Source organism: Gossypium arboreum, chromosome 6, assembly GCF_025698485.1.
Source record: "Gossypium arboreum isolate Shixiya-1 chromosome 6, ASM2569848v2, whole genome shotgun sequence".
Classification (NCBI taxonomy): Eukaryota; Viridiplantae; Streptophyta; class Magnoliopsida; order Malvales; family Malvaceae; genus Gossypium; species Gossypium arboreum.
This window is the reverse complement of record NC_069075.1, coordinates 142,320,379-142,345,673: the sequence shown is the minus strand read 5'-3', so window position 1 is coordinate 142,345,673 and position 25,295 is coordinate 142,320,379. Positions and strand designations below refer to the sequence as shown.

The following is a 25,295-nucleotide window of genomic DNA, read 5'->3' as shown; positions in this document are numbered from 1 at the left end:
AGTAACACAAGAAGATTCAACAACAGTTAAGAGTTGAATTACATTTTGTCCTTTTTATTATATAAAATAAGCAAATCAGTCCTTTAAATTAGACTTAGGAGCAAACAGATTATTTTGTTAAAATTTCATCTATTTTTATTGTTTAAAATTGATTTATGTATGTCAACATGAGATGTACGTGTAATTATCTAATTATAAGCTTAATTTCCACTTTGAAGTAAAAGAGAATTCAAGCCAATACATTGATAGCCATACCATCAAAGTGAATAAAATCACCTTAATACGAAGAAATTTTTTTCAAGCCCTTGCTCTCGTAATGATGGAAACGTCATTATTAGCCTACAATAATAAAAATATTTTTAAAAAAAATTCTTTTAAATATAAAAATATCAAAATTCGTATTTCAGATAAATCAAAAATTTTAATTTTAATTATTTAGCTAATGATTTTTTAAAAAAAAGAAAATTCAATGCAATTAGGATTGTAGGAGGGTCCAACATATTTATCCATAGCCCTCAATTATAGTTGCCCCTTTTGGTTCATTACAGCTACCAATACAATAATTTTTTTTATAGCCTTTTCTCAAAGTCTAATAAAAGCACTCAATATGTAGCTATTATCAAGAGATGGCAATGGGACAGGATTGGACGATTTTTTATTTGATTCGAATTTGATTTAATTAGTATATTTTTAGTTTTGATTTGATTTCAAACTCGATTTTATTTTAAAACTAATTATAAGTTAATATAAGATATTTTGATAAATATTTCGAGATAATGCAGTGTAGGTTTGATTAAAATCGAATCAAAATAAAATCTGTCGTTATCAAATCAAGTCGAATTGGAACTCATCGAGTTCAATGCTCTAATCTATATTTACTAATCTCTAAAAAATATACTAAGAATTAAGAAGAAAAAAAAGAGTTTGGTATCTTTTTTTTCCATTTTGATCCACATTAGTTATAGAATTTGGCTGTTTTTTTTTTAATTTAGTCCCTAAATTTGAATTTCATTAAAATATTATATCGTGATACTCTAGTAATGTGCCCCGTTTTAAAATTTTCTTTATCATTACTTTGTATTTTTTAGATTCTATATAATTTTATTTTAGAAAAAAGGTAATGATGCGATATAATATCATGTTATCAATGGAATCAAAATTCAAGGACTAAATTGAAAAAAAAAGTTAAAACAAAGTCATGAAGTTTGAAAGTTGAGTGTCCCCACCACCACCAACAGTACATTTAAGGGCAAGAAAATTCAGACATTGTAATAAAGATGGGTGAATTTGTGCACTTGTAGGATAGTTGTGTGGCTGATAATTTGTCTACTTTTCCCTATTTGTAAACAAAAGGAAACTACTAACATTACTAAATGTACTAACCTTAATTTAAAATAATTAAATGGTCCCATGCCCCCATGTGCCAATCTACTTTTTATTCGAGCTGGACCCCGGACCCCGGTTGCCTCGTTCATTTTTGCTCGACAGTGATAAGTGATTATCTACTTACTTATTTTATAATTTTTTATTAAAATTTTATATTAAGTAAAAAATATATGATTATTAGACACATTTATAATATTAACATCAGAAATTTTCATTTTCAATGAAATAAAAATTCAATAGTTTATCAAACATATCCTTAGTATAAATAAAATATTTTAGGATAAATCTCAAAACTATACATGAACTTTGATTTTTTGCTATTTTATACATGTAATTTTTATTTGATTCAGTTCTCGTAAATTATTAATATAATTATTGATATAGCATCATTTTATGTTGATATACTGCATACACATATAATTATATTTATTCAACATAAAATTGATTTGATTTCTTGATTTATTTAAACATATAGAATCGAACTAAAGTTTCATGTGTCTAATTGTACTAAATCAAAATATATGCGTCAAATTATACATTAAATCGAAATTCATGTTTTAAGGGATAAAATAGTAATTTTATTACAATTGTCCCACTTTGTCACATAGATCCATTTAAAAAAAAAAAAAAAACCTCATCATTTAGATTGAATTAATACAAAATCACGAAAGCGATTCAGATTTTACCATCCAATAAGCTTGAATTGCTATAAATCGACAATGTGCCCACACAACAACAACCTGAAGACCCATTGCCCCAACTGAAAATTGAAAGCATTACCCCATTTTTACACAAAATTGGTCTATTTTTTTTTTAGCTTGTTTTGTTTTTGTTTTAATCCTTCAAACACTTTTAAAGATTTTCATAAATTATTGTGTTTTTTTAACTAAAAAAATTTGCTCCGAGTTTATATACTTTTCGTATTTCAAGATTCGAGTCTAATTGTGAACATTATTGTAATTATTTAGTTAAATTCACTATTGTAACATTTTGAAATGAAAAAAATACACACTTAGTAGCCATGTACCAAAAAAATGTTGTAATGAATCTGAATTTAACATAAGAATTTTAACGATGTTAAAAATTGGACTTGAATTTTTAAATCTTAAAAGTAGAGGGACTAAATTCTAAATATGCAAAGAGCACTTGAGCTTAGAGCATATTTTAACATAAAAAACTTAAATGCATCACTTTTACTGGGCTGTATAGCCCAATTATCCTGTAAAACTATTTTGGTCCAAAAGATGTATTTGGATATAGGATTATAATGAGAGTTAGATCAAAATAATTGGGCTCATTTATTTCATTAAATATAGTGGAGAGAGGGCTCAAAGTCCCTCTTCGGACTGGAATCTCGACTGATTCTCGATTCAATTAATATGATCGTCTGATTTACTCAAATTTTTGAAGTTTTTTGTTCTTTACAATTATATCAACAATCATAATCAAAACTAACATCAAAAGTACTTAGTTGATTTGAATTCAACTAAATTTAAAGGAAAATCCTCATATTTATAAGGGTAGGACTCGAAACTAAAATCTTGAAATTCCCATAACCTCGATTTTATCATTTTAGCCAATACTTTATCGACTAAAATTTCATTTTTTTTAAATAATTATTTGAATTGGATTAAATTTAAAATTAGGTATAATCATAAATTTTGTTATTAAAGGTTCTGGGAGCAAATCTAATACCCACTCCAGTTTCATTTGTATGTATATATATATATATATATATATATATATACAAAAATTAAAAAAATCCAAAAGCAAATATTATCCCACTAATTTGCCCAACAAAATTCCTAAATTTAGTAAACTTTATTAGTGGAGTATTAGAACAAAACATCAAAATAATTCCTCTATTTGCATGCTTTTTATTGATTTTTAATTATTTCTCAAAGTGGATTTTTCAGCCACATGTCACGACATTTTCAAACTTGAAAGTATTTTATCAATATAATTATTTGAGGGTTATCTTCTATTTTAAATTATTTTAATTACATCTCTATATCTTAGTTATATCAATTAGGTCTTTCTATTATTAAAATCGTTAATTCATCTCGTTAAATGACACATCAAATCATATTTTATTTTTAGCAATTAAATTAACGGTTTTAATAACGAAAGAACTTGTTTGATATAACATTAATAGTTTGAGAATATAATTAGAACATTTTAAATTTTGAAGGCTGATTTAAAATATGGATCATAGTTTAGGGATGCTTGGTGCAACCAACTCTTATTTGAGAGTTTTCAGTGTCTGATAGTTATAATAGATTTCGATTAAAGCTTTTTCAATGTTGTTTTTTTTCTATTCACAATACTTAAACTTAAAATCTTATTTAATCTAACAAATGTTCAATCAGTACCGATTTTGAAAATATTAATAATTATATATTTTTAACATTATTCATACATCAATCGATATAGAGACCAAAATTTTCACCAATATAAAAAATTTTGAAAAAAGGAAAAAGAAACAGATGTGAAACAGGCTAAATTATTTAATATCTCTTAATTATGCATAAAATAAATTTATTTGGATTCTTGTAACCTAATAATTTTGTTTTATTAACATCATTTCAACAGCCATTTATAACCATTGGATGATTTGACCACTTGATTAGATTATTCTAATCTAATGGCAGCTAGATGGCATCCATGTTCTCTTGTAATGTGAGAATTTCCACATTACAATATAATGAATTAACCTTTATTTTATTTATTTATTTTTTATGTAGGACCTGGAATCCAAATTGTCTATGTCTTGTATAGCCAAGAAAGAAAATTTTTTACATTTATAACAACACAAAAATGTAACTTTGCTGTAATAATGTCGGCAAAGAGCTTCTTTTTGTATTTTCTTTTATGTTTTTTCTTTTATCTTTTTTTTTTGTAAGAAATACCCATTTGGTTTCTGGGTTTAAAGCATTGTCTCCAATTATAAATCCAATTATAAATAGAAGATCGAGTATTTAGTATATTGATAGTGTATTTTTATTTTACTTAATAATTTTAAAAATTAATATTTATCTTTTAATTTTTAAATATATATTTTAAATATTTTATTATATTCCTATAAAATACGTGTAACTCTCTAATATTATTTGTGGAGTTTAAAATGTTACTAGTAGTGTACAAATAATTTCCATAAATAGATTCTTTGATTTTGTGTTTTTGAGTTACCCTTTTTTTAAATGAAATGTATTTGAATTTTTGGGTAAATTGTACCTAAGGTTACTAAATTATTAGTAAGTTACGTTTTAGTCACTTAATTTAAAAAGTTACAAAATAGTCACTAAACTATTCGAATATTTTAATTTAAGTCATTGGGTTGTTAAAATCATTATTGTATAGTTTTCTTTTTTCAGACCGCCTGCACTAATCGAAAGCTCTCCTCCTCCTCTTCTATAGTTTAGTTTTTTTTTTCATGAAATAGCTTTGAACGTCACAAATCTGCAAATCAAAATCCAAACACCTTTCTTCTCTAATCTCCAACATTGATCGTCAAATTGACTCGTATCTAAGGTATGTTCTTTTACTCGTTGGTGGGTACTGATTGTCTAATCATTGCTTGGAAATCGATAGCCAAATTAAAAATAAAAATAAAAACTCAATGACTTAAATAAAAAAACTTTTAAATAATTCAATGATTTAAATAAAAACTTTTAAATAGTTCAATGACCATTTTTTAACTTTTTAAAGTAAAATGACAAAAATGTAAACTGATTAATAATTTAGTTACCTTTTGAATTTCTTGCAAGGGATGAAAAAGGCTAATTTATGAGCCTAGTGGACCAAAAAAATACAGCATTAAACTCTTTTAAATCTGTAGGTTGCATGAATCGGCTTTATTTGGTAAAATAGGATATTGGCCATGCAAAGTTTGAAAGGATGCAATTACACTAATTTAATTTTGATATTCATGTAATTAAAGGAAATGGTTAAATTCACTATTAATCCTTGAATTATTGCTCAGATTTTAAATTGATCTAAAATTTCATTTGTTCATTAAAAACCGAATAGAGCGTCAAAGAAGTATTACAAGAGGGCTTTTCTATCAAGATGATAAGTACTATTTTAGTGGACATATTGTTTTTGTCTTGATATTGGTACATACCAGTACTGGCATGGTGAGAAGAAATTGGAGTAGTTCATGGTCCCATACTAGTGAAATATGTTTGATTAAGTCTTTCACAAGATTGGGTTTATTCTCCAAAGGTGGTTAAGAAGGGTGATTGTAGTCCCTTTATTAAAGGGACTAATCAAATCGGCCCATCTATTATTAAATAGATCGATTTAACTTTGTACTATAAAAAAAATTAAATATGACTAAATTGTAATAAAGTTAACATTTATTATTTAAAAATGACTTGAAAATTATTTTTTTCATTTCTCGTTCAATTTCAAATAAAAGATTTTATTTGCAAAATTATAAGAACTTTTAAAATATTAAACCTGTTAAACAATAAATGACATTTTTAAGCAATAGGAGATAAACTGTGCCAGAAGTAGGTCATTGGCCTTCCAAAATGGTTAAAAAAATTGTGGTTTAGTCCTTCTAGAAATCATAAAGTTATAAGTTAATGCCATGATAAATTTGCATCTAGCCCCCTTAAAAATTGTAGGGTAAATTACACCAAAGGTCACTAAATTATTAGTAAGTTTACATTTTGGCCACTCAAACTCAAAAAGTCACAAAATTGTCACTAATCTATTTGAAAGATTGCTTTTAAGTCACCAAGTTGTTAAAATCACTATTGTATGACCTTCTTTATTCGCACTGCCTACACCAATTGAAAGCTCTACTTCCCTTTCTCTTCTACAATTTAGTATTTTTTTTAATGAAATAGCTTTGAAAATCATGAATCTACAAACCAATATCGACTTGGATCAAAGGTATGCTCTTCTATTCATCAATTAGTATTGATCTATCGTATTAATCCATCGAATTATCGCTTAGAGCTCGCTAGTTTGACCTAAAAAAAAAACTTAACAGTCCAATGACTTAAAACAAAAACTTTCAAATAGTTCAGTGACCTAAATGAAAACTTTCGAATAGCTCAGTGATCATTTTGTAACTTTTTAAAATTGAGTGACCAAAACGTAAACTTATTAATAATCTAATGACCAATTTACCTAAAATTATAATTCAATATTGGCTCAAATTGAAAAGATATGAAAAATGACACTTGGGGTTGTCAAGAATTGCAAGAAAAAATGAAACGAATTTGGAAAAAGCTATCTCAAAAGTGAGAATTGTCATCCCATCACAATTGGGACCACCCGTTTTCCATGTGGGCCAAGACTAGAAATATATGGCAGCATCCAGGTTAGGTTAGACCCACTTGTATCCCTCTTAAGTTCACTAGCCAATGTGGTGCTGCTCCTTTGTAAAAATGGTGAGGTTTCATAAATGTTTGTGATTTATTTAGGTTAAAATATACTATAGGTCCCTGTTCTCTTCACAAATTTGGAATTTAATCTTTATATTTTTCAAATTCCAAAATTCAAGTCCAAGTGCTATCGCTGTTAAGTTTTTTTTTGTTAATGTGGTTGGTATGACCTTTTTTTTTTTAAAAAAAAAGCTCATTTAGTAACAATGTAATTTAAAAAAATAACCTTGTAATGAGCTTATATTTAAGAAAATAATTTTAACAGCGTTAACAGTTCGACTTGAATTCTAAAATATGAAAATTAGAGTAACTAAATTCCTAGAAATAAAAGTACAATGACTTAATTCCAAATTTACGACGAGTACAAGAATTTGTGGCATGTTTTAACCATTTTATTTTCTTTTTTTATTTGGGTTTGGTGGGGAATGTATATAAAACTTAAATAAGTATGGGGTACAGTAAGCGAGGTACATTGCATTTTAAGGGGAAAACACTTGAATTTAGATTATGGAGACAATATTATTAAAAGGAATGGTAACGAATCCTAGAAGGATTAATTTTCATAATCTGTAAAATTTTATGGACCAAAAAATAAATAGGAAACAATCAGGTACAGCACCATGTTGAATTTATTGGATGGCCCTATCTTGCTTTTAAATAATTTCATGCAGCTTTTTTTCGGTTTTAGTTTGGCTTGTAGCATTGTGGGTGTGGTACCCCATCCACCATTATCTATTTCTAAAGGCTCAATCCCAATCCCTCATAAAATTTTTCCTCGTATTAATAATATATAGGTTAAATTCTGTGATTAGTTCCTATACTTTACGTAAAGTCCGGATTTAGTCTCTATACTTAATTTTAGTCATTTTTAGTTTATATACTTTTTGAATTTTAAAATTTTAGTCCTGATCAAATGATTGTTGTTAAATTTTAGTCCCGAATCTCGTCATTTGTCAAATAAATAAAATAGAGAGGCAAAATAGGAGGACCTATGGGGGCAAAGGATTGAGAATCCGTATTTGACTAAACATTGATTATAACAGGGTTGCTTAACCCTTAAATAGATGTAGTCGAACTTCTCTTGTAGCGTGTGTTTTTCAACATAATGAATTTCTCCTCCTCTGCTCGTGGTTTTTTTCAATAAAGATTTTTCACATAAAATCTGTGTATTCTTATCTTTCTTTTTTGTTGCTTTGCGGTGATTCTACTGTCATTATCGACGTTTATTGTAACAATTGTTTTATGGTATTTCCAATTGTGTGTGTAATGCCAGGTCAACTTGCTTGAAAAAACCTATTAATTGATTCAATGGTTGTTATTTGTGTTGATATTGAAAATTTGAAATCTGAAAATCTTATTGGAGAACATGGACTAAATATACAACTGTATGCATATTGTCAGACTAATAGCAAAATTTAACCAAACAGATTTAACAATTACCGTTTGAATTAAGACTGAAATTTCATAACTCAAAAAGTACATTGACTGATTGACCAAATTAAAATACAAAGACTAAATTCACAACTTACGTAGACACAAAAACCAACAATAGGATTTGAATATATAATTAAAAGGTCAAATTCTACTATGAATTTTCCAATCTAATTTGGTCTTACTTTAATCCTTGTTAGAAAATTGAATTATGGAATTCTAAATATGGATCCTATGAACCAATTATGAAGCTATGTTTAGACCATTGGCTTTGCTATTTCACTTGTTAGCCGAAAAGATCCGTAGGCAAATCTCAAATGGTGATAGGTAACCTAACACATTCAAAGCTAAAAAGTACAAAGAAAAAAAGCACATTATCAAAGAGAAACTTAAAAAAAGGAGAAAAGCAGAGCATAAAAATGGCTCAAATCTGGGGAACTTTTTTGGCATGATACAACTTTTTTAAGGCATACCAAACATTTTAAAGGAAATGACAAATTGCAAGTGCTACCCATGGTAATCAAAGCAGCCCCATTTGAATAGAATTTCAATAGGGAAGATTGAAAAGAGATTTTTACATTTGCTTAATGTGATCTCTTGGGTAGTGAGTGAAGAAACGAGTACGATATTTTTTTAAGCAAAATTTCGAGTTTGAATTCTATGAGTAGAGAAAATATTGTTGAGAGAGTTTTGCTTAATGCTTAGGGGTTTGACCCAACTCGATTTTGAATTTAGTGGAACTCTAACTTAGTGGCGAAACGTGCCATTAAGTTTGGGATGGGGCCTACTTAAAAAATTTAAAAATATTAAGGGTTTAATTAAAATTTAAACTTTTTTGAGAATATTAATGAAGATTTTTAAAAAATTTGGAGGATCTAATTAACGTTTAAACCTTTTGAATGGCTTAATTAGAATTTCTAAAAATTTTGAGGGGTTTAATTAAAATTTTAATTTTTTCTAAAGCTTTGGGTGTTCCTTAGGCTCTATCTTGCCTATCATTGGGGTCTAACTTGCCTCGATTCTAAATTTAGTTAAATCATGAGCGCTATTAAATACCAAAATGTCTTTAAAATTAAAATATAATAATAAATTTAGCCTTTTAACTTTTGTCACTTTTACAGACCTTCAGAATTTAGTCAAATTTTTTTTTTTAGATGTAAGAGTTAATTGAACCATTAAAATTTTAACGCCGCTGACATGGCACTCGCGTGGCAATTTACATATATATCTTAAAAAATTAAATTGGTTACAATATTAAATTTTTTTAAAAAAAATCACAAAATCTATGTCATTAATAAAATACACGTAAATTGTCATATAGATTGCCACGTTAGTGCCATTAAAATTTTAATAATTTCAATTTTACGTTGAAAAAAGAGACAATTTAATTGGAATTTAAAATTGAAGGCTAAAGTAATAAAAAGGAATTGGGGCGAAAATAATAAATATATAAATATTAGGATTAAATATATATTGTTATTTAAAAAACAATATTCTTACTTTAATCAATTTTTTTAATTTATAACAAACCGAACCACAAAGATCTTGATTTCAATGCTTTTAGGCCTGATTTGCCTTTGTTAATAAAGCATGGGGTTGATGGATTATGACATATGATCATGTTAATGATATTTAATTTGCATCAAAAGCATAGTAAACTTTTATTTTTCAATATAAGGTTTATATTTATGAATTCTCGATGTATAATTTTATTCGACCCGTGTTAGCTTGATAGTTAGGATGTTCATTGCCCTAAATGTGGTTTGAGTTTGAGTTACTTTAGTCGTGTTACTGTGTAGGGGCAACAGCTAGAAAGTTTTGTTGGGGGATCGAAATTAAGTGATAAATTTTGATAAGGGTTAAAATACAATTTCACCATTGTATTAGCTAATTTCTTTTTAAATTTTTAAATGTCTAAATTAAGACCTTATCATTTTTGGGTGCCAAAGTACAATTTTACTTTTATTAATATATAACATTATACATATTTAAAGGGTAAAAAAGTAAATTTTTAATTTGAGCCCTCTCCCGCCTTTCCTCTTGATGTGTGACAACTCGCATGGGAGCCTATTCATATTTCAAAATTTTCAAAAAAAATTATAAAGTTCATAAATTAAAAGAATTTTAGTGTCAATAATAAAGTACACGCTTAAAGTTGGACTTACCTAATAGAACATGAAATATAATTGTTAGCCGATTAAGTTTTAGCTCGATTAGTATGAATATTGTTGTTAATGTAGAAAAGACGTGAGTTCAAGTGCGTTAAAGCGTATTATCGGCTCATCTATTTATTGAAGAGAGATTTAGATAATTACTAGGTAGCAAGTCAAAATTGAAATACCCCCAATAAAATATTATTTAAAAGAAACTATATTATTTTGTCAACACCGAAAGATGTTGACTTATATGTTTTGACCTTCAACAAACATGTTCTCCCTACCTATTTCATATTATAATTCAACTTGTTTGGTGTTCTTAAGGTAATAGAAGAAAAAAAAAAGTTTAAGGAATCATGATTACATTAATAAAATATTTGTATTTAAATTTTTAATTTAATTTTGGATATAAAAAAGTATAGTTATAAATTTAACCCTTAATATTTATTTATTTGGTCATTTTAACTCTTTTATGTTTAACCGTGACTCTCAACCTTTAAATTTTAGTTAATTTTTTTTTGGATAGAATAGCATAATGAAATGTTAAAGTTTTAACAATACTTATATGACTGTTTATGTGGTAATTCACGTGTACTTTATTACTTGATGATGATTGTTTTTATTATTATGATTTTTAAGGAATTTTAATAATTATATATTTGTAATTAATTTTTAATTAATATTGGGTTATGATTTTAATTTTGGGTAATCCTCTCTTGTTGTATAAAAGGAATAATCTAATTTAATTTTGAGTTTAAAAACATAAAATGTTAATTTTTTTATAATTTAAATTAGATTGGATCAATTTGGATTCAATTTTTTTAATTGCTTTGTTATAATAAACGTCGATAATGATGGTAAAATGATACAATAGGAGTTTCGACTACATTTATTTAAGGGTTAAAAATCTCTATTCTAATCAAAGTCAAATAGTAGAAGTACTGCCATTGACCTCTCACCCCTACAGATCCTTTTATTTTATTACAATATTTATTTCTTCAACAAATTACGAAATTTAGGTCAGGTAATCTCTATCATACTGAATAATTAAATGCCAATAAAGGTCAATCGTCCCCAGTTCAAAACTGCCTGTGAAGTTTGCATATTCAATAGTTTTTTACTTATGGGTTTTATCTATAAATTTCATTGTCGTTTGTTTGTAAGTTTGTAACTCAAATCATTTAATCAACAATTATTTTTCAAAATTGGGGTTTTTTTTTTAATGAATTAAACAACTGGACAGTTTCTTGAAGTTATAGTTAGGTTGATGACCAAATAAACAAAATTTAAAAGGTTGAATTTTTTAGAATTTTTTGTTATTCCAATCAAAATTTAAATAACAGAATCTTTTAGGATTATGATCAAATCGATAGAATGTGTAAATGTTGAGAGCTAAATTTATTATTATACAATCAAAAGTATGATAAATTGTTGGAAAAAACTTAGCTGCTCACTTTCGAAATTGATAGGGATTAATTTGCTCATTTGTTTTTTATACAAGTCGGGTTGGTTTTTAAGTTAGGTTTATTTGGATTATGTCAATTCGTGTTTTAAAATTTTCTAATCATTTTGGTTTGGGATATTCCGAGTTCGGAGTTGAGTCATTTCTCATTTATGTCAATTTGGGTTTTGGTTAATCTAAATTCGAGTTATCAATAAGGCCTTGGCACTGTTGGTAATGACTGAGGCCTCGAGGCCTTAATGTCCTATGTTCGACTCTCACTTTGCAAAAACCAAGTGTGAGTTATCATTCTCACTTTCCAAAATTTATTCTAATTTGGCTTTGGCTATATTTAATATGTATTAATTGAAGTTATAAACTAAAAAAAAACGAATTTAACATAACTTTTATAATAAAAATATTAAAATACACCACAAGTCTCTTTATTCTTTATAAATTTAGAATTGAGTTCCTCTACTTTTTAGATTTTAAATTTGAGTCCAATTATTAATACTGTTGAAATTATTTTGTTAATTTCAGATTCATTACAACGCCATTTTTTTAGTTACATAGCTACCAAGTGAGTATTTTTTATTTTAAAATATCACACCAACAAATTTAATTAAAAAAAACAATGTTAACTCCTAGACTTGGATTTTGAAATTTAAAACTAAGATTAAATTCTAAATTTGTAAAGAGTACAAGGACTTATTATATATTAAATCTAATAGAAAATGCGTCGGTTGAATTTAAGTCTAGATTTTTAATTAATTAATATAATTTTTACATTTTTTCTACATTAATTAATTGTCCATGTTATGGATATGGCCCAATTAGATTTTTTTAATTACAATTTCATCCCCAGCTCAAAACTGCCTGTGAAGTTCGCATATTCAAATAGTTTTTTAGACATGGGTTTGTATCTACAAATTTTAGTGTTATTTTTTATTAGTTTGTTACTCAATCATTTAATTAAAATTTGTTTTTCAAATTAGGGATTTTTTAATGAGACTGAAATAAAAAAAATTGGGCAATTTCTTAAACTTATAGTTAGGTAAATCACCAAATAAACAAAATTTAAAAGCTTAATTATTATTATTATTATTATTATTATTTGTTGATAAGGTGGATGAACTGTATTCTAACAAAAGTTGGTGAGCAAACACATTAGAAAAGACAATGATATGATTGATTTGAGAAATATTTTTTGGATATTTCTTACTACATCATTCATGATTTTTTAATTATTTAATAATATTTTAATAATTTTTTATGTCATTAACACATAATATTGATAATTTTTTATCTTAAACCCTGAACAGTGCAAGATTTAGGGTTCGAGTTCATAATTTAGGTTTGAGAAAAAACTAAAATTATGTGTGAAAGATATGAAAAATTACTAAAATGTTATTAAAGTGATAGAAAGGGTTAATAAAATAATTTCTCTATTGTTTTTATGTTGTAATAAACCCTAAACTAATAACTATTTTTTTTTAATTTCAATTTTTTAACAATTGGTTAGGGAAACACCGCAATCTAACGAACTTTTTTTTCATTAATTATCATATTATTGTGTCATCCAAATATTTATACTTGAGATATTTATTTGATAGATATTTGGATATAATTAAAAAATATGATTTTTAATATATAAAAGGAAAATTTACATTTTAGGTCTTTTAATTTAGCATCAACTTTCATGTCTTTAAATTATATCATTGAATTATTATTATTATTATTATTATTATTATCAATTAAGTCATTTGTGCTAGTAATTCTTAACAAGGTTGATATATATGGCCTCTTATGAAAAATTTAAAAAATATAAACTAATTTAATGATAAAATTATTTATTGGCCTCTTTGAAATTTTATAATTTAAATTTTGGTACTTAAATTTTTTCCTACCTTCACCCCTAGGCTATTGATTGCAAATACTTAAACGAAAGATGGCATAAGTAATTTTGTTCAGTGATAACAATAAAAGAAGTTCGATGATATAATTTAATAATAAAAAATAAAAAATTGGAATTTGTTCTACTCGAATTAGAAATTGACTCAAATCTGGAATGATTTGAATTAGAAATCAATATGATCCGAACAAGTTACGTGAAATATGACTCAAACCTAAAGTGACCAAAACCCAAAATGATACGAACCTTAATACCTAGACTTGAAAAAAAAAACTGACCCTGAAACCCAATTGACTCAAATCTAAAACAACTCAAAATCTAACATTACCCAAACCCGAATTTGATTTGAACTAGAGGCGAATTCAAATGGAGTAAGCAAGGGTCTTAGCACCTCGAAATGGAAAAATTACCTTTTAAACCCCTAGTAAATGAAATTTTTAAAAATTAATGTATGATAAAATTACATCTTGACCTCTAGAAAAATAAAAAGATTTAGTCCCTTAAAAAAATGAAATTATAAGTTAATACAAAATAAAATTAGACATTGACCTCACAAAAAAATTATAATTCAGTTTCACCCTTTTTAAACAAATTCCCCCCTTTACCGCTTTACTGGTAATTCGAACCAAAATGATCCAAAACCACTATATATCAATGATGTTTGAATTTGATCAAATTAACTGAGATATTGATCTGGAGAATGGCTTTGAACTAGTTAAATTGGGTCTTTTTATTTTTTAATAAATTTTTAATCGAATCGATCAGACCACTAAATCGGTGTCTTAATCAGTTCGACCACCTATTTGAATATATATATGCCTTAGTTTAGTATATCTTTGGGGGGAGATATTCTTGGATCTTTAGTCTTTTTTTTCTTGATTGAGATTTTGTTGGGGTTACCTTTTTGACAAACAAAAATAGGAATCGTTTTTGAAACCAAAATTGTAGTTCACGTAATGTCCAAACAAAACCTCTTAAAATCAAATTTGTTTCAATTTTATGTGACATGAGAACTAAGGTACTCAAAAAGTTGCCCTTTTCATTGTTGAAAACCAAATGAAACCTAAAATGTTTGCTTTGCTTTTGCTTCCTACTTAATTAATCATTCTTTCTTTTTTTTTAATGTTCAATTTCACTCCTCCAAGTTATCCCAAATCCTCCCTCATTTATAATCCATTTTGCCCAATCTTATATATGGGTTAAATATGCTTTAAGCCCCCCTACTTTTTGTTTATTTAAAATTTACTCCTCTTATTTTTTATTTCGAAGAATTTTGTCCATCTATTTTTTCGGATTAAAAAATATAAGTCCAATTGCTTTAAAATATACCATAAGTTCATGTACCTTTTGAAGATTTAGAATTTAGTTCATTTATGTTTTAAATTTCAAAATCCAGGTCCAACTGTTAAGGCAGTTAAATTTGTTGGTGTGCCATTTTAAAATATAAAAAAATACTCACTTGGTAATCATATAATTAAAATCAACGTTGTAATTAATTGGAATTTAATAAAAAGTTAACAATGCTAACAGTTGAACTGAACTTTAAAATCTAAAAAGTAGAAGGATTAAATTTTAAATTTTAGATGAGTATAGGGACTTATTATATATTTTAACCTTAAATTTATTATGTTAAATTTATGTTCACTACAAAATCAACTTTTTTTTGTTACATAGTTATCGAGTAAGTGTTTTTATTACAAAATGTCAACCCAATTAATTTAACAAAAAATTTTAACGATGTTAGTAATTAAATCTAAATTTTAAAATATGAAAAGTAAAGAGTATAATGCCTTTGAGCATATTTTAATCATATATATTATAAGGGAAAAAGGATAATGATTGTTTAAAAATCGATCCGAGACTTATATCAAATAAAAATATAATAAATCTTTTATCATAAATCTCTAAAACAACTCTCGATATAACACATTTTACGTTTACACATTATATATACTAATAATTATATTTATTCAATATAAAATAAATAAATAAATATTAAAATTTAAATTCCATTCATATAATTACATCAAATTAACCAAAATTTGTGTATCCGAATTACATATTTAATAAAAAGTTTATGTTAAATTTGACTTTAATCGTGGGACCAAAGTGTCCTATGAATAAGTGACATCGCAGTCGTTGATTACAGTAGGGTCCACTGACATTAATTTCGATCGGACCGTCTTATAAAATTCAATATAAATTAATAATGTTCAATTTAACGTTTTATCATTTATTAATATAAAAGCTATTATTATAAAAAGTAAAATTTTGAGGATTAAAGTGTAATTTTATCATTATTAATTTTTGCTCTTTTAAATAATTATTTGATATATTAATGATGATTTTTAAAATTTTATAAATGAATTTAAAAATGGCAACTTAATTGATATGTAAAAAAAGTAAAAATATTTGATTATTTTTAATTTTATTTGTGAAATTCAAATAAAAATTTTAAATTGTTTTGAAAGATTCCATGCAAGCTTTTGGATTTTAATAAAGATTTCTACTAACCTCTGTTTGACAATATATTTTTAATTATTGAATGAAAACGATTTTAATAATTTATCCTATTTGAATTTTTTAATGAAATAATATTTTGATTCTTTCTTTATGTTTGAATTTATACACTAGGAATAATGGAATATAGTTAATTTATTATTTTAATTTTAAAAATAACATTGATGAATTATTATTCATAAAATATATGTACCAAAAAATTCCATAAAATACAAATATATATATATATATGTTAAAACTCATCTTCAATTAATAAATAATTAAAACAAAGAATTAATTGTATTAGACATCTCCTAACTACGTTTTTCGTTCTAAACTGGTCATTGAACTTCAAAACATTTTAAGTACATCCTCAAAGTATCAACCTTGTATAAATCGAGTCCTTCTTAGGGGTGTAGTTGGGGGGCCTGACAGGGGTCCCACCCCTCCTTAAAATGAAAAAAAAATTATTTAAACCTTTTAAATTTTTTAAAAATTTAAGTTAATAAAGGTAAAATTACACTTTAACTCACTAAAAATAATAAATATTTTATCTAATCATTTAAAAATTATAAATATATAAGCTATTAAAATGGTGAAATTACATTTTCACTATCGTAAAAATTTCAATTTAATTTCGACCACTCTAAAAATTTTTTTTGACTTCGTCACTAGTCCTTCTGTTATTAAAATTATTAACTTAACCGTTAAATAACATGTCAAAAATTTAAAGAAAAATAAGTGTTGTAAATAATTTGGTTTTGAGATTTTCAAAGATTTTACATAAAATTTTCAAAAGTTACGTGACAATATTCTACTTTTATTTAAAATTTTCTTTTAAATTATGCCATCTAAAATCTGGCATGTCGTTTAGCAGTTAAATTAATGATTTTAGTGACAGAATGACTTGATTAATATATAACCTCGATAGTTTAGATATATAATTAGAAGGAGCGTTTCTATAAAATGCCTTACTCAAATCATGCACATCTAATTTAAAATTTTATTTAAAAGTTAAAAAATATTTCTTTATTTAAAAATTTTAATTTCTGTTAAAATTTATCAATTTAATATATTTAATTTTCTTCATATGTCATGTCAAAATTAATAAATTTTGACGAAATTTAAAATGCAAAAAAAAAGAAGACACATAACATATTCTTATAAAAATTAAATATATAGGATAAGGACCTTTGAAAAAAATAAATGTTGAATAGGGATCTAAAAAAAACTACAAATTGTACGTGATTCACATAAATTCATGTTATATAAATTAAAGTTGAATTAAATATATTGATATGTAAAATTATGGAATTAATTATTATATATTCCAATTGTAAGTGATCATCAATACAGATCTGAGGAGGAAGATTTTTTTAGGATTCACCTAAATCTAAAATTTATTTTATGTAAATAAAATTGTAGCATTTATTTTTATTTATTTTGCATTAATTTATAATATAGTACGATACAGATATAAATAAATAATTTAGTTTTTTTTAACTTTTAATTTAATATTAAAATATCATATACATATATATATGTTCAAATTTAATGAACAATACATTAATGGGATTTTAATTTTCAAACCAAAGAAATTAAGAGACTAAATTATGAAAAATTAAGGTTTAATATATTTTTGGTACTTTCGAGTTTGACATTTTTTAATGTGGTATTTGTGCTATTTTTGGTCTAATATGATACTTATATTTGATAAAAGTTATATATTTTGGTACCTAAAGGTAACGATGCTAACTTTTTAATATTAAATTTGGGTTTTAGGGTTGATTTGATGAAAGTTAATTGCTGATATTATAAAGTTTAAATTTTTCATGGTTTTTTAATTGAATAACTGAATGTGACTTAATTTTGTTTTTAGTTTTAATTCGATGAAAGTTAATTGTTAATATTATTAATTAATTATAAATTTTATCAAATTAACTCTAAAACCAGAATTTAACCCTAAAATGTACTAAAATATATAACTATTGTCAAATACAAGTACCATACCAAGGGCGTAGCTAGAAGGGCTGGCAGGGCCTCACCACTCTTGAAATGAAAAAAATTGATTTAATCATTTAAAAATTATAAAAATATAGACTATTAAAATGGTGAAATTATTTTTTTATTATTGTAAAAATTACAATTTAATTTTGGGCCCCTTAAAAAAAATTTCTGGCTTCGCCCCTGTACCATTCAGGATAAAAAAATAACATAGGTACCACACTAGAAAAATGTGTCAAACTCATATACCAAATTAAGCATTAAACCAAAATTTAAGTTAAAAACTACATTTCAATAAATATTAAAAGAACAGGGAGTAATAGTAGAATTAAACCATTTTTACCTCGATTATCACCTTCTTCTCTGGGAGAAAAAGTAAGCAATATATAATACATATATACATATTTAAATATTATATATATATATATAGTTTTACCCACCCCACCAGTCTTTGGATTTTATGTTGTTTATTATTATTATTAGTATTATTTTGCTATAATCTCCTCTGTATACCCATTTAATCTCTCTTTCAATTTTGTTCACTGTCACTGTTTCTCATCTCTCTCTTTGAGAAAACCCAGAAAAAAAAAAGATAAAAGGAAAAAGCTTTAGAAAATTTCGTCCTTTTTAGCAGTGGTAATTAATTTACTGTTTGAAGAAAAAAAACCCAATTTTCTATTTAGAAAAAACAAGCTTGAAGATATTTAGATCCCATTATATTTTCCCCCATATATATTTGCTTGGGCTTCTTCAAATCGAAAGAAGCTCTGCAAATTTTGGAATTTTTAAAAAAAAAGTCATTTTGGGCTTTTAATTTTGGGAGTAGAAATGTGGAGCAAAGAGCTGTTTTTCTGGATTTTAGAACCGATTGGAGAATCGAAAGAGATTTGATGGGAATTATTATTATGAGAGTTTAATGCTTTACTTTTTGAACGGTTCATGGAGGTTATAATCCGGTTTGGTTTAAGAACCATAACCAGATTTGATTTTAAGCTTCGATTTGCTGCTGTTTTATTACAGGTAAAGCTTCGATTCACTGTAAATTGTATAAAAATTGCTAGCATGATTTATGGGTTTTTAATTGTAAAAATAAAAACAAGTTGTGGAATTCTTGGGGTTACTGAGAAAATTAGAAATTTGCTGTTTTTTTAAAAAAAAATTTCATTTAAGGATGTGATTGATTGGGGGTTCTTTATAGTTCTGTTTATATTTATTGCTTTTTTTTATACTTTTTGTAACCTTTTTTTTGGGGGGATTTCTTTCCTTTTTGGAAGCTGTTCATTAAGGGTTTTCGTTTTGGACTTTTAGTCGAATTAGTATTTAGAAATTTGAAAATTATTGCTTTTGAATTATTTGAATTTGAAACTTTTTAGGGGGTGAAGGCCATGATTTGCAAAAATTTAATCAAAGTATTTGCTACTTTTAGTTTGGTTTTTATTAGATCCATTGTTGCATATAGTTTTCTTTCTTCTTTTGCCTTTTTGGTCTTAGTTTTACGGGGTTTCTTGTTTGAGCTTTATTTTAATCTGTACTGCAGATTTTATTGATATTGTTATGGTTCGAAGCTGCTACCGGTAAGCTTCGGGAGCGAAACGATCTGCAATGGGAAAGCCGAGGACGAGGAAGTAGTGAAAACATTGTTTCACATTCATGTATTCATGACCAGATAGTTGAAGAGAGGAGGCGACCGGGTCGAAAGGTTTATTCGGTTACCCCTCAAGTTTATGAGCACCCTGGTATTGGACATCACAAAGGAAGGTCTTTGCTTGGGATTCCTGAGTTGCTCAAGCATTCAAAGGATGTTAAACAACCGATAAGAATATTTTTAAATTACGATGCTGTTGGTCACTCGCAAGATAGAGATTGTCGAGGAGTTGGTGACATTGTGAAGGTCGGTGTTATTGTGTCCTTGTGATGTCTTTAGCATTGTAGTTATGGTTATGATTGTGGGTCTAATTTCGGGTTTTTTGTTGTTTACCAGCTTGGGGAGCCGCCTTTGAGTTCTCCAACTGGGACACCCTCATGTAATCCTCATGGTGATCCTCCAATCTATGGTGATTGTTGGTATAATTGTACTTTGGATGATATATCTGGGGAGGACAAACGTCGACGCCTTCGCAAGGTTTGAGTTTATACATTCTATAAATGAATTTGCTTTTTTTGTGTTAGGGTTGGGCTGAAGCTAACTTTCGAAAGAAATTTAATGAAGGCTTTAGGGCAGACAGCTGACTGGTTCAAGAGAGCCTTGGCTGTAGAGCCTGTGAGAGGGAACTTGAGATTGAGTGGATATTCTGCGTGTGGACAAGACGGGGGCGTACAGCTTCCTCGTGAATATGTTGAAGGTGTCTGTTTGCAGTTCCATAACTTGATATTAAGTTAAAAGTATCATGGAGGACTCTGTACTAGGAGTGAGATTGTATTTTGCCCTTTATACTCACAAAATGGGCAAATTAGTCCCTATATGTTAGATCAAAGATCAAACTGGTTATTTCTGTTAAAAATTTCATCCAATAACCAGATAGTTACACGTTCATTCTGACATACAGGACCAGTTTTTAATAGTGGAAACGGATGAAATTTTCAACAGAGAACTAGTTTGCTCTTTGATCTAATGTACAGTGACTAATTTGCCCATTTTTTAGTAGAGGGGGCAAAATGCAATTTGACTTCCATTACAAGGGCCTCTATGGTACTTTTACATGATATTGGCCTCCATGAGCATTTTCCTATCGGGTTCATTCTTTTGTTACTGTTATCTTTCCCTGCAGATGGTGTTGCCGGTGCAGACTTGGTCCTTCTTGTTACTACGAGACCTACCACTGGCAACACTTTAGCATGGGCTGTAGCATGTGAGCGTGACCAATGGGGCCGTGCAATTGCTGGTAATTTCTTGTTGGCCCTTCATATGTTGCTGTTGTGTGCAGTAGAAATCTAAAATCAAAAGCAATGGTGTACTTCTGTTTTGTAGGTCATGTGAATGTAGCTCCTCGACATTTAACAGCTGAAGCAGAGACTTTACTTTCAGCTACACTTATCCACGAGGTTTGATGGTGTTAAATTTATGAATTTGGAAGAGTATAGAAGGAAATTGTGTGTCCTAAACACCACGGTTGTTTTAATCCAGGTTATGCATGTTCTTGGCTTTGACCCGCATGCTTTTGCTCATTTTAGGGATGAGAGAAAACGGAGGCGAAGTCAGGTAATTGCATGGAATGTACTGTGAACTTGTTCATTGCCTTTGAAATCGGACTTCTGTAACACGCTTAGTATTTTGTAATTTGTATGTATACGTCATCTCTGTATTTTATGAAAAGTTTTAGAGCCTCACTATCACATGGTTATCTCTTTGTGCATTTGCAGGTTACTGTACAAACCATGGATGAAAAGCTTGGTAGGATGGTAACTCGTGTAGTGCTTCCACGTGTTGTCATGCATTCACGACATCACTATGGGGTATTGTTAACTTCTTTGTTGACCGGAGTTTCATGGCTTTAGATTATTGATAAAAGCACAACGAAAAAGATTGAACAAATAGTTGATGATAGTTTAATTGACAGGCATTCTCGGAAAATTTTACTGGCTTAGAGCTAGAAGATGGGGGAGGACGTGGCACATCAGGTATTTGATTCTGTCTCCGTTATTGTTGCCTCTCCCTTGTCTTTCAAGGCATTGGTCCGTAGTAGTTTGGTCCTTAATGTTTCGAGTGATGACTTGGCTGCAGGATCTCATTGGGAAAAAAGGCTTTTGATGAATGAGATAATGACAGGATCAGTGGATACAAGATCAGTAGTTTCAAAAATGACTCTGGCGTTGTTGGAGGATAGTGGATGGTATCAAGCTAACTATAGCATGGCGGATCGTCTCGATTGGGGTCGTAACCAAGGAACGGATTTCGTTACTTCTCCTTGCAATCTCTGGAAGGGAGCATATCATTGCAATACAACCAATTTATCTGGCTGTACATATAACCGGGAAGCCGAGGGTTACTGCCCTATTGTAAATTATAGTGGTGACCTACCTCAATGGGCTCGGTATTTTCCTCAAGCTAACAAGGGTATGTTCTTTGTTTGCAACTTGGATTCCTTATCTACAGGGATTGAAAAATTGGTGTATTTTCGGTTTTTCTGCATGCAACTTGTCCCTGTGAGTCCATGAACTTTGTTAGTGACTTTTGCAGGTGGTCAATCTTCGTTGGCTGATTATTGCACTTACTTTGTGGCTTATTCTGATGGATCTTGTACCGATACTAATAGTGCAAGGGCCCCTGATAGAATGTTAGGTGAAGTGAGAGGGAGTAACTCCAGGTGAGTTTTAACCCCAAAAAAGCTTAAGTGGGGGCTCCATTTAAACTTTTCCGTTTTATCTTCGATATAGTTAGAACTTTTGAAACAATGGCTGATGAGTATTCTTTTCGTGATTATGTAGGTGCATGGCTTCATCATTAGTACGTACTGGTTTTGTGCGGGGTTCCGTGACCCAAGGAAACGGTTGTTACCAGCACAGATGTGTAAATAACTCATTAGAGGTAAGTATTGGTGCTTGTGAAGCAAAGACTTCGATTTCTAACAGTAAAAGTTAAGGCTGGTGTTAATAAATTGTTCTTTTAGGTTGCTGTGGATGGTATTTGGAAAGTGTGTCCTAAATCAGGTGGACCAGTTCAGTTCCCTGGTTTTAATGGTAAATTCGATGATCCTACTTTTCAGTCAGTAGGATCTAATATATATACACTAATAATTTCGTTCGATGTTTCTATCTATAGGTGAACTGATTTGTCCTGCTTACCACGAACTCTGTAGCACTGGCACTGTTTCCATGTCCGGGCAATGTCCAAGTTCTTGTAACTTTAACGGTGACTGTGTCAACGGAAAATGTCATTGCTTTTTGGGGTTTCATGGTCATGATTGCAGTAAAAGTGAGCTCCACGATCCTTATTGGTTTTATTATTTGGTTATGTATAAGATAAAACACGGTATGTCCAATCTCTTCCAAGCTAATTCTTTTAAATAAACTGATGTTATTTTTCTGGTCTTTGTGTTATATAATATTCAGGGTCTTGCCCCAGCAATTGTAATGGGCGTGGAAAGTGCCTGCCAAATGGGGTATGCGAATGTGAAAACAGTCGTACTGGCATTGACTGCTCCACAGGTAATATGTTTACTTGTTTTGACTATAGATACTCGCCATTTTTCTTCTAGTTTCTTTGCACCGACTCCTTTTGAAGCATCTTTTCCCGCATACTTAAGCATGCATATATGAGATCTGTTCTTTCTATTATTTCCTCCTCTTTCAAGAAAAACGAAATGAAGCTTCGAGTGCTGTTTCAATATGCTTAAGACACTCATAGACTCCTCTCGAGGTTTTCATTTCATTATAAAAAATGTTGGGATAAATGCAGTTAATTAATGCCATATTTCCCTTTCATGTTTCCGTTTTCTTACCATTTTACTTTGGAATTATACACCAGCCGTTTGCAATGAACAATGCAGTCTCCACGGTGGTGTCTGTGACAATGGAGTTTGTGAGTTCCGCTGCTCTGACTACGCAGGCTACACGTGCCAGAACAGCTCGACTCTTCTCTCGAGTCTTTCGGTATGCAAAGATGTATTAGAGAGGGAGTTATCCGGGCAACATTGCGCCCCAAGCGAGGCAAGTATATTACAACAGCTAGAAGAAGTTGTTGTCATGCCTAATTACCACCGTTTATTCCCTAGCGGTGCTCGCAAGTTGTTTAATAATGTCTTTGGGAGCAGCTACTGCGATGCAGCTGCCAAGCGACTGGCCTGCTGGGTAAAGTAGCTCACCCCCTAGCTTTTCTATTTCCAAGCATTTGCTTTTTTCACTAGTTGTTATTGGTAAAAGTACCGTGGAGTCTCTTATACTAGAAATCAGATTGCATTTTGTTTCCTCTAGACAAATTAGCTCATATACGTTAGATCAAAAAACAAATTAATTTTTCTGTTAAAAATTTCATCTATTTTTATAAAAATTGGCTCTAATTTTTAATAGTGGAAATGGATGAAATTTTTAACAGAAACTAATTTGACCTAATTTTTTAGTAGAGGGAGCAAAATGCAATTTGACTTTTAATACGGAGGCCTACATGATACCTTTAGGATTGTTATCTTATCTCCATTTCAGTTTCAGGTTCTCATCTCTTATTTGTTTTCCTTAACCAGATCTCGATCCAAAAATGCGATAACGATTGGGACAACAGACTACGTGTATGCCATTCGGCATGTCAATCGTATAATTTAGCATGCGGAGCATCACTAGACTGCTCGGACCAAACTCTCTTTAGTAGCGAAGAGGAAGGTGACGGCCAATGTACCGGCTTCGGCGAGACCAAGGTTTCGTGGTATAATCGGTTTCGAACTAGTTTCTTTTCAAGAAATACGGGTTTGAAAGGATTGTCTGTAAAATATAAGCAGTTTTAGCATATCCAAAGCTACCCCTTTTTTTAGGGTTTTTCAGTGTAGGAAAAGTGGCACTTAATGGTATGTGCCCTAGGCATAGAATTTCATTGTGTTCGGCCCCAAATTCAATTAGAAAAATAGGGCTTGATTTGATGTAGAGAAAATTGAAAAATGTATTAGAAAGCACCAAAAAGAAAGGAAAAAAAAAATGCTCTGTTGAGCCAATGATCCATGTATGGCCGAAGGCCTTTGAAAGGAAATTAAAAAAAAAAATTCCCATATTTTTCTGTATATTTGTTCATGCTTTTATCTTATATATATATATATATATATATATATATATATATATATATATATCACTTGTTCATGTTTGTATGGTTTAAGATGGACGAGGTTTTTATAAATTTTCGTCTCTTGAAAACACGTGTTAGTAGATATTTGTAGCCATTTTACATAGTTCCTTGTCGTTTCGTTTTATTATTGTGTTGGATAAATATTCAAAAATTTCACAAATATCATTTTGGTAAATATAATTTATATTTTTTAATTTTTTGATATGTTGGTTTTACTACTAGTTGGATCGAAAACCGGTTAGAATATCGGTTAACAAAATGGAATTGGATTAAAAAAAAGATCATGTCAACATGTTACTTT

General features: G+C 28.6%; 1 protein-coding gene across 4 annotated transcripts; it reads left to right on the top strand.

The window, feature by feature from the left end:
* Positions 1-18,642: 18,642 nt before the first annotated feature.
* LOC108483520 (uncharacterized) lies at positions 18,643-25,174 on the top strand. 4 transcript variants are annotated; one of them, XM_017786969.2, is made up of 17 exons: positions 18,643-19,248; positions 19,766-20,119; positions 20,210-20,350; positions 20,438-20,570; positions 20,997-21,110; positions 21,197-21,270; positions 21,353-21,427; positions 21,589-21,681; positions 21,786-21,846; positions 21,950-22,282; positions 22,406-22,532; positions 22,654-22,753; positions 22,836-22,905; positions 22,988-23,140; positions 23,278-23,373; positions 23,693-24,015; positions 24,405-25,174. In XM_017786969.2, exons 1-17 carry the CDS (start codon positions 19,168-19,170, stop codon positions 24,660-24,662), a joined length of 2,586 nt encoding a protein of 861 aa, XP_017642458.1. In that variant the 5' UTR covers positions 18,643-19,167; the 3' UTR covers positions 24,663-25,174. The 4 variants fall into 4 exon arrangements, with proteins under 4 accessions (XP_017642458.1, XP_017642459.1, XP_052885531.1 ...); XM_017786970.2 differs by having other exon boundaries at positions 18,649-19,248; positions 23,693-23,874; XM_053029571.1 differs by having other exon boundaries at positions 18,649-19,248; positions 23,715-23,874; positions 24,405-24,545.
* Positions 25,175-25,295: the final 121 nt, after the last annotated feature.

Bases quoted from the DNA above. Each gene is read 5' to 3' on its own strand.
- LOC108483520 (XM_017786969.2), top strand. From the start codon at position 19,168: ATGGAGGTTATAATCCGGTTTGGTTTAAGAACCATAACCAGATTTGAT. The intron at 20,120-20,209 runs GTCGGTGTTATT...GTTGTTTACCAG, and splicing joins GAGTTGGTGACATTGTGAAG to CTTGGGGAGCCGCCTTTGAG. The intron at 22,754-22,835 runs GTAAGTATTGGT...TTGTTCTTTTAG, and splicing joins GTGTAAATAACTCATTAGAG to GTTGCTGTGGATGGTATTTG.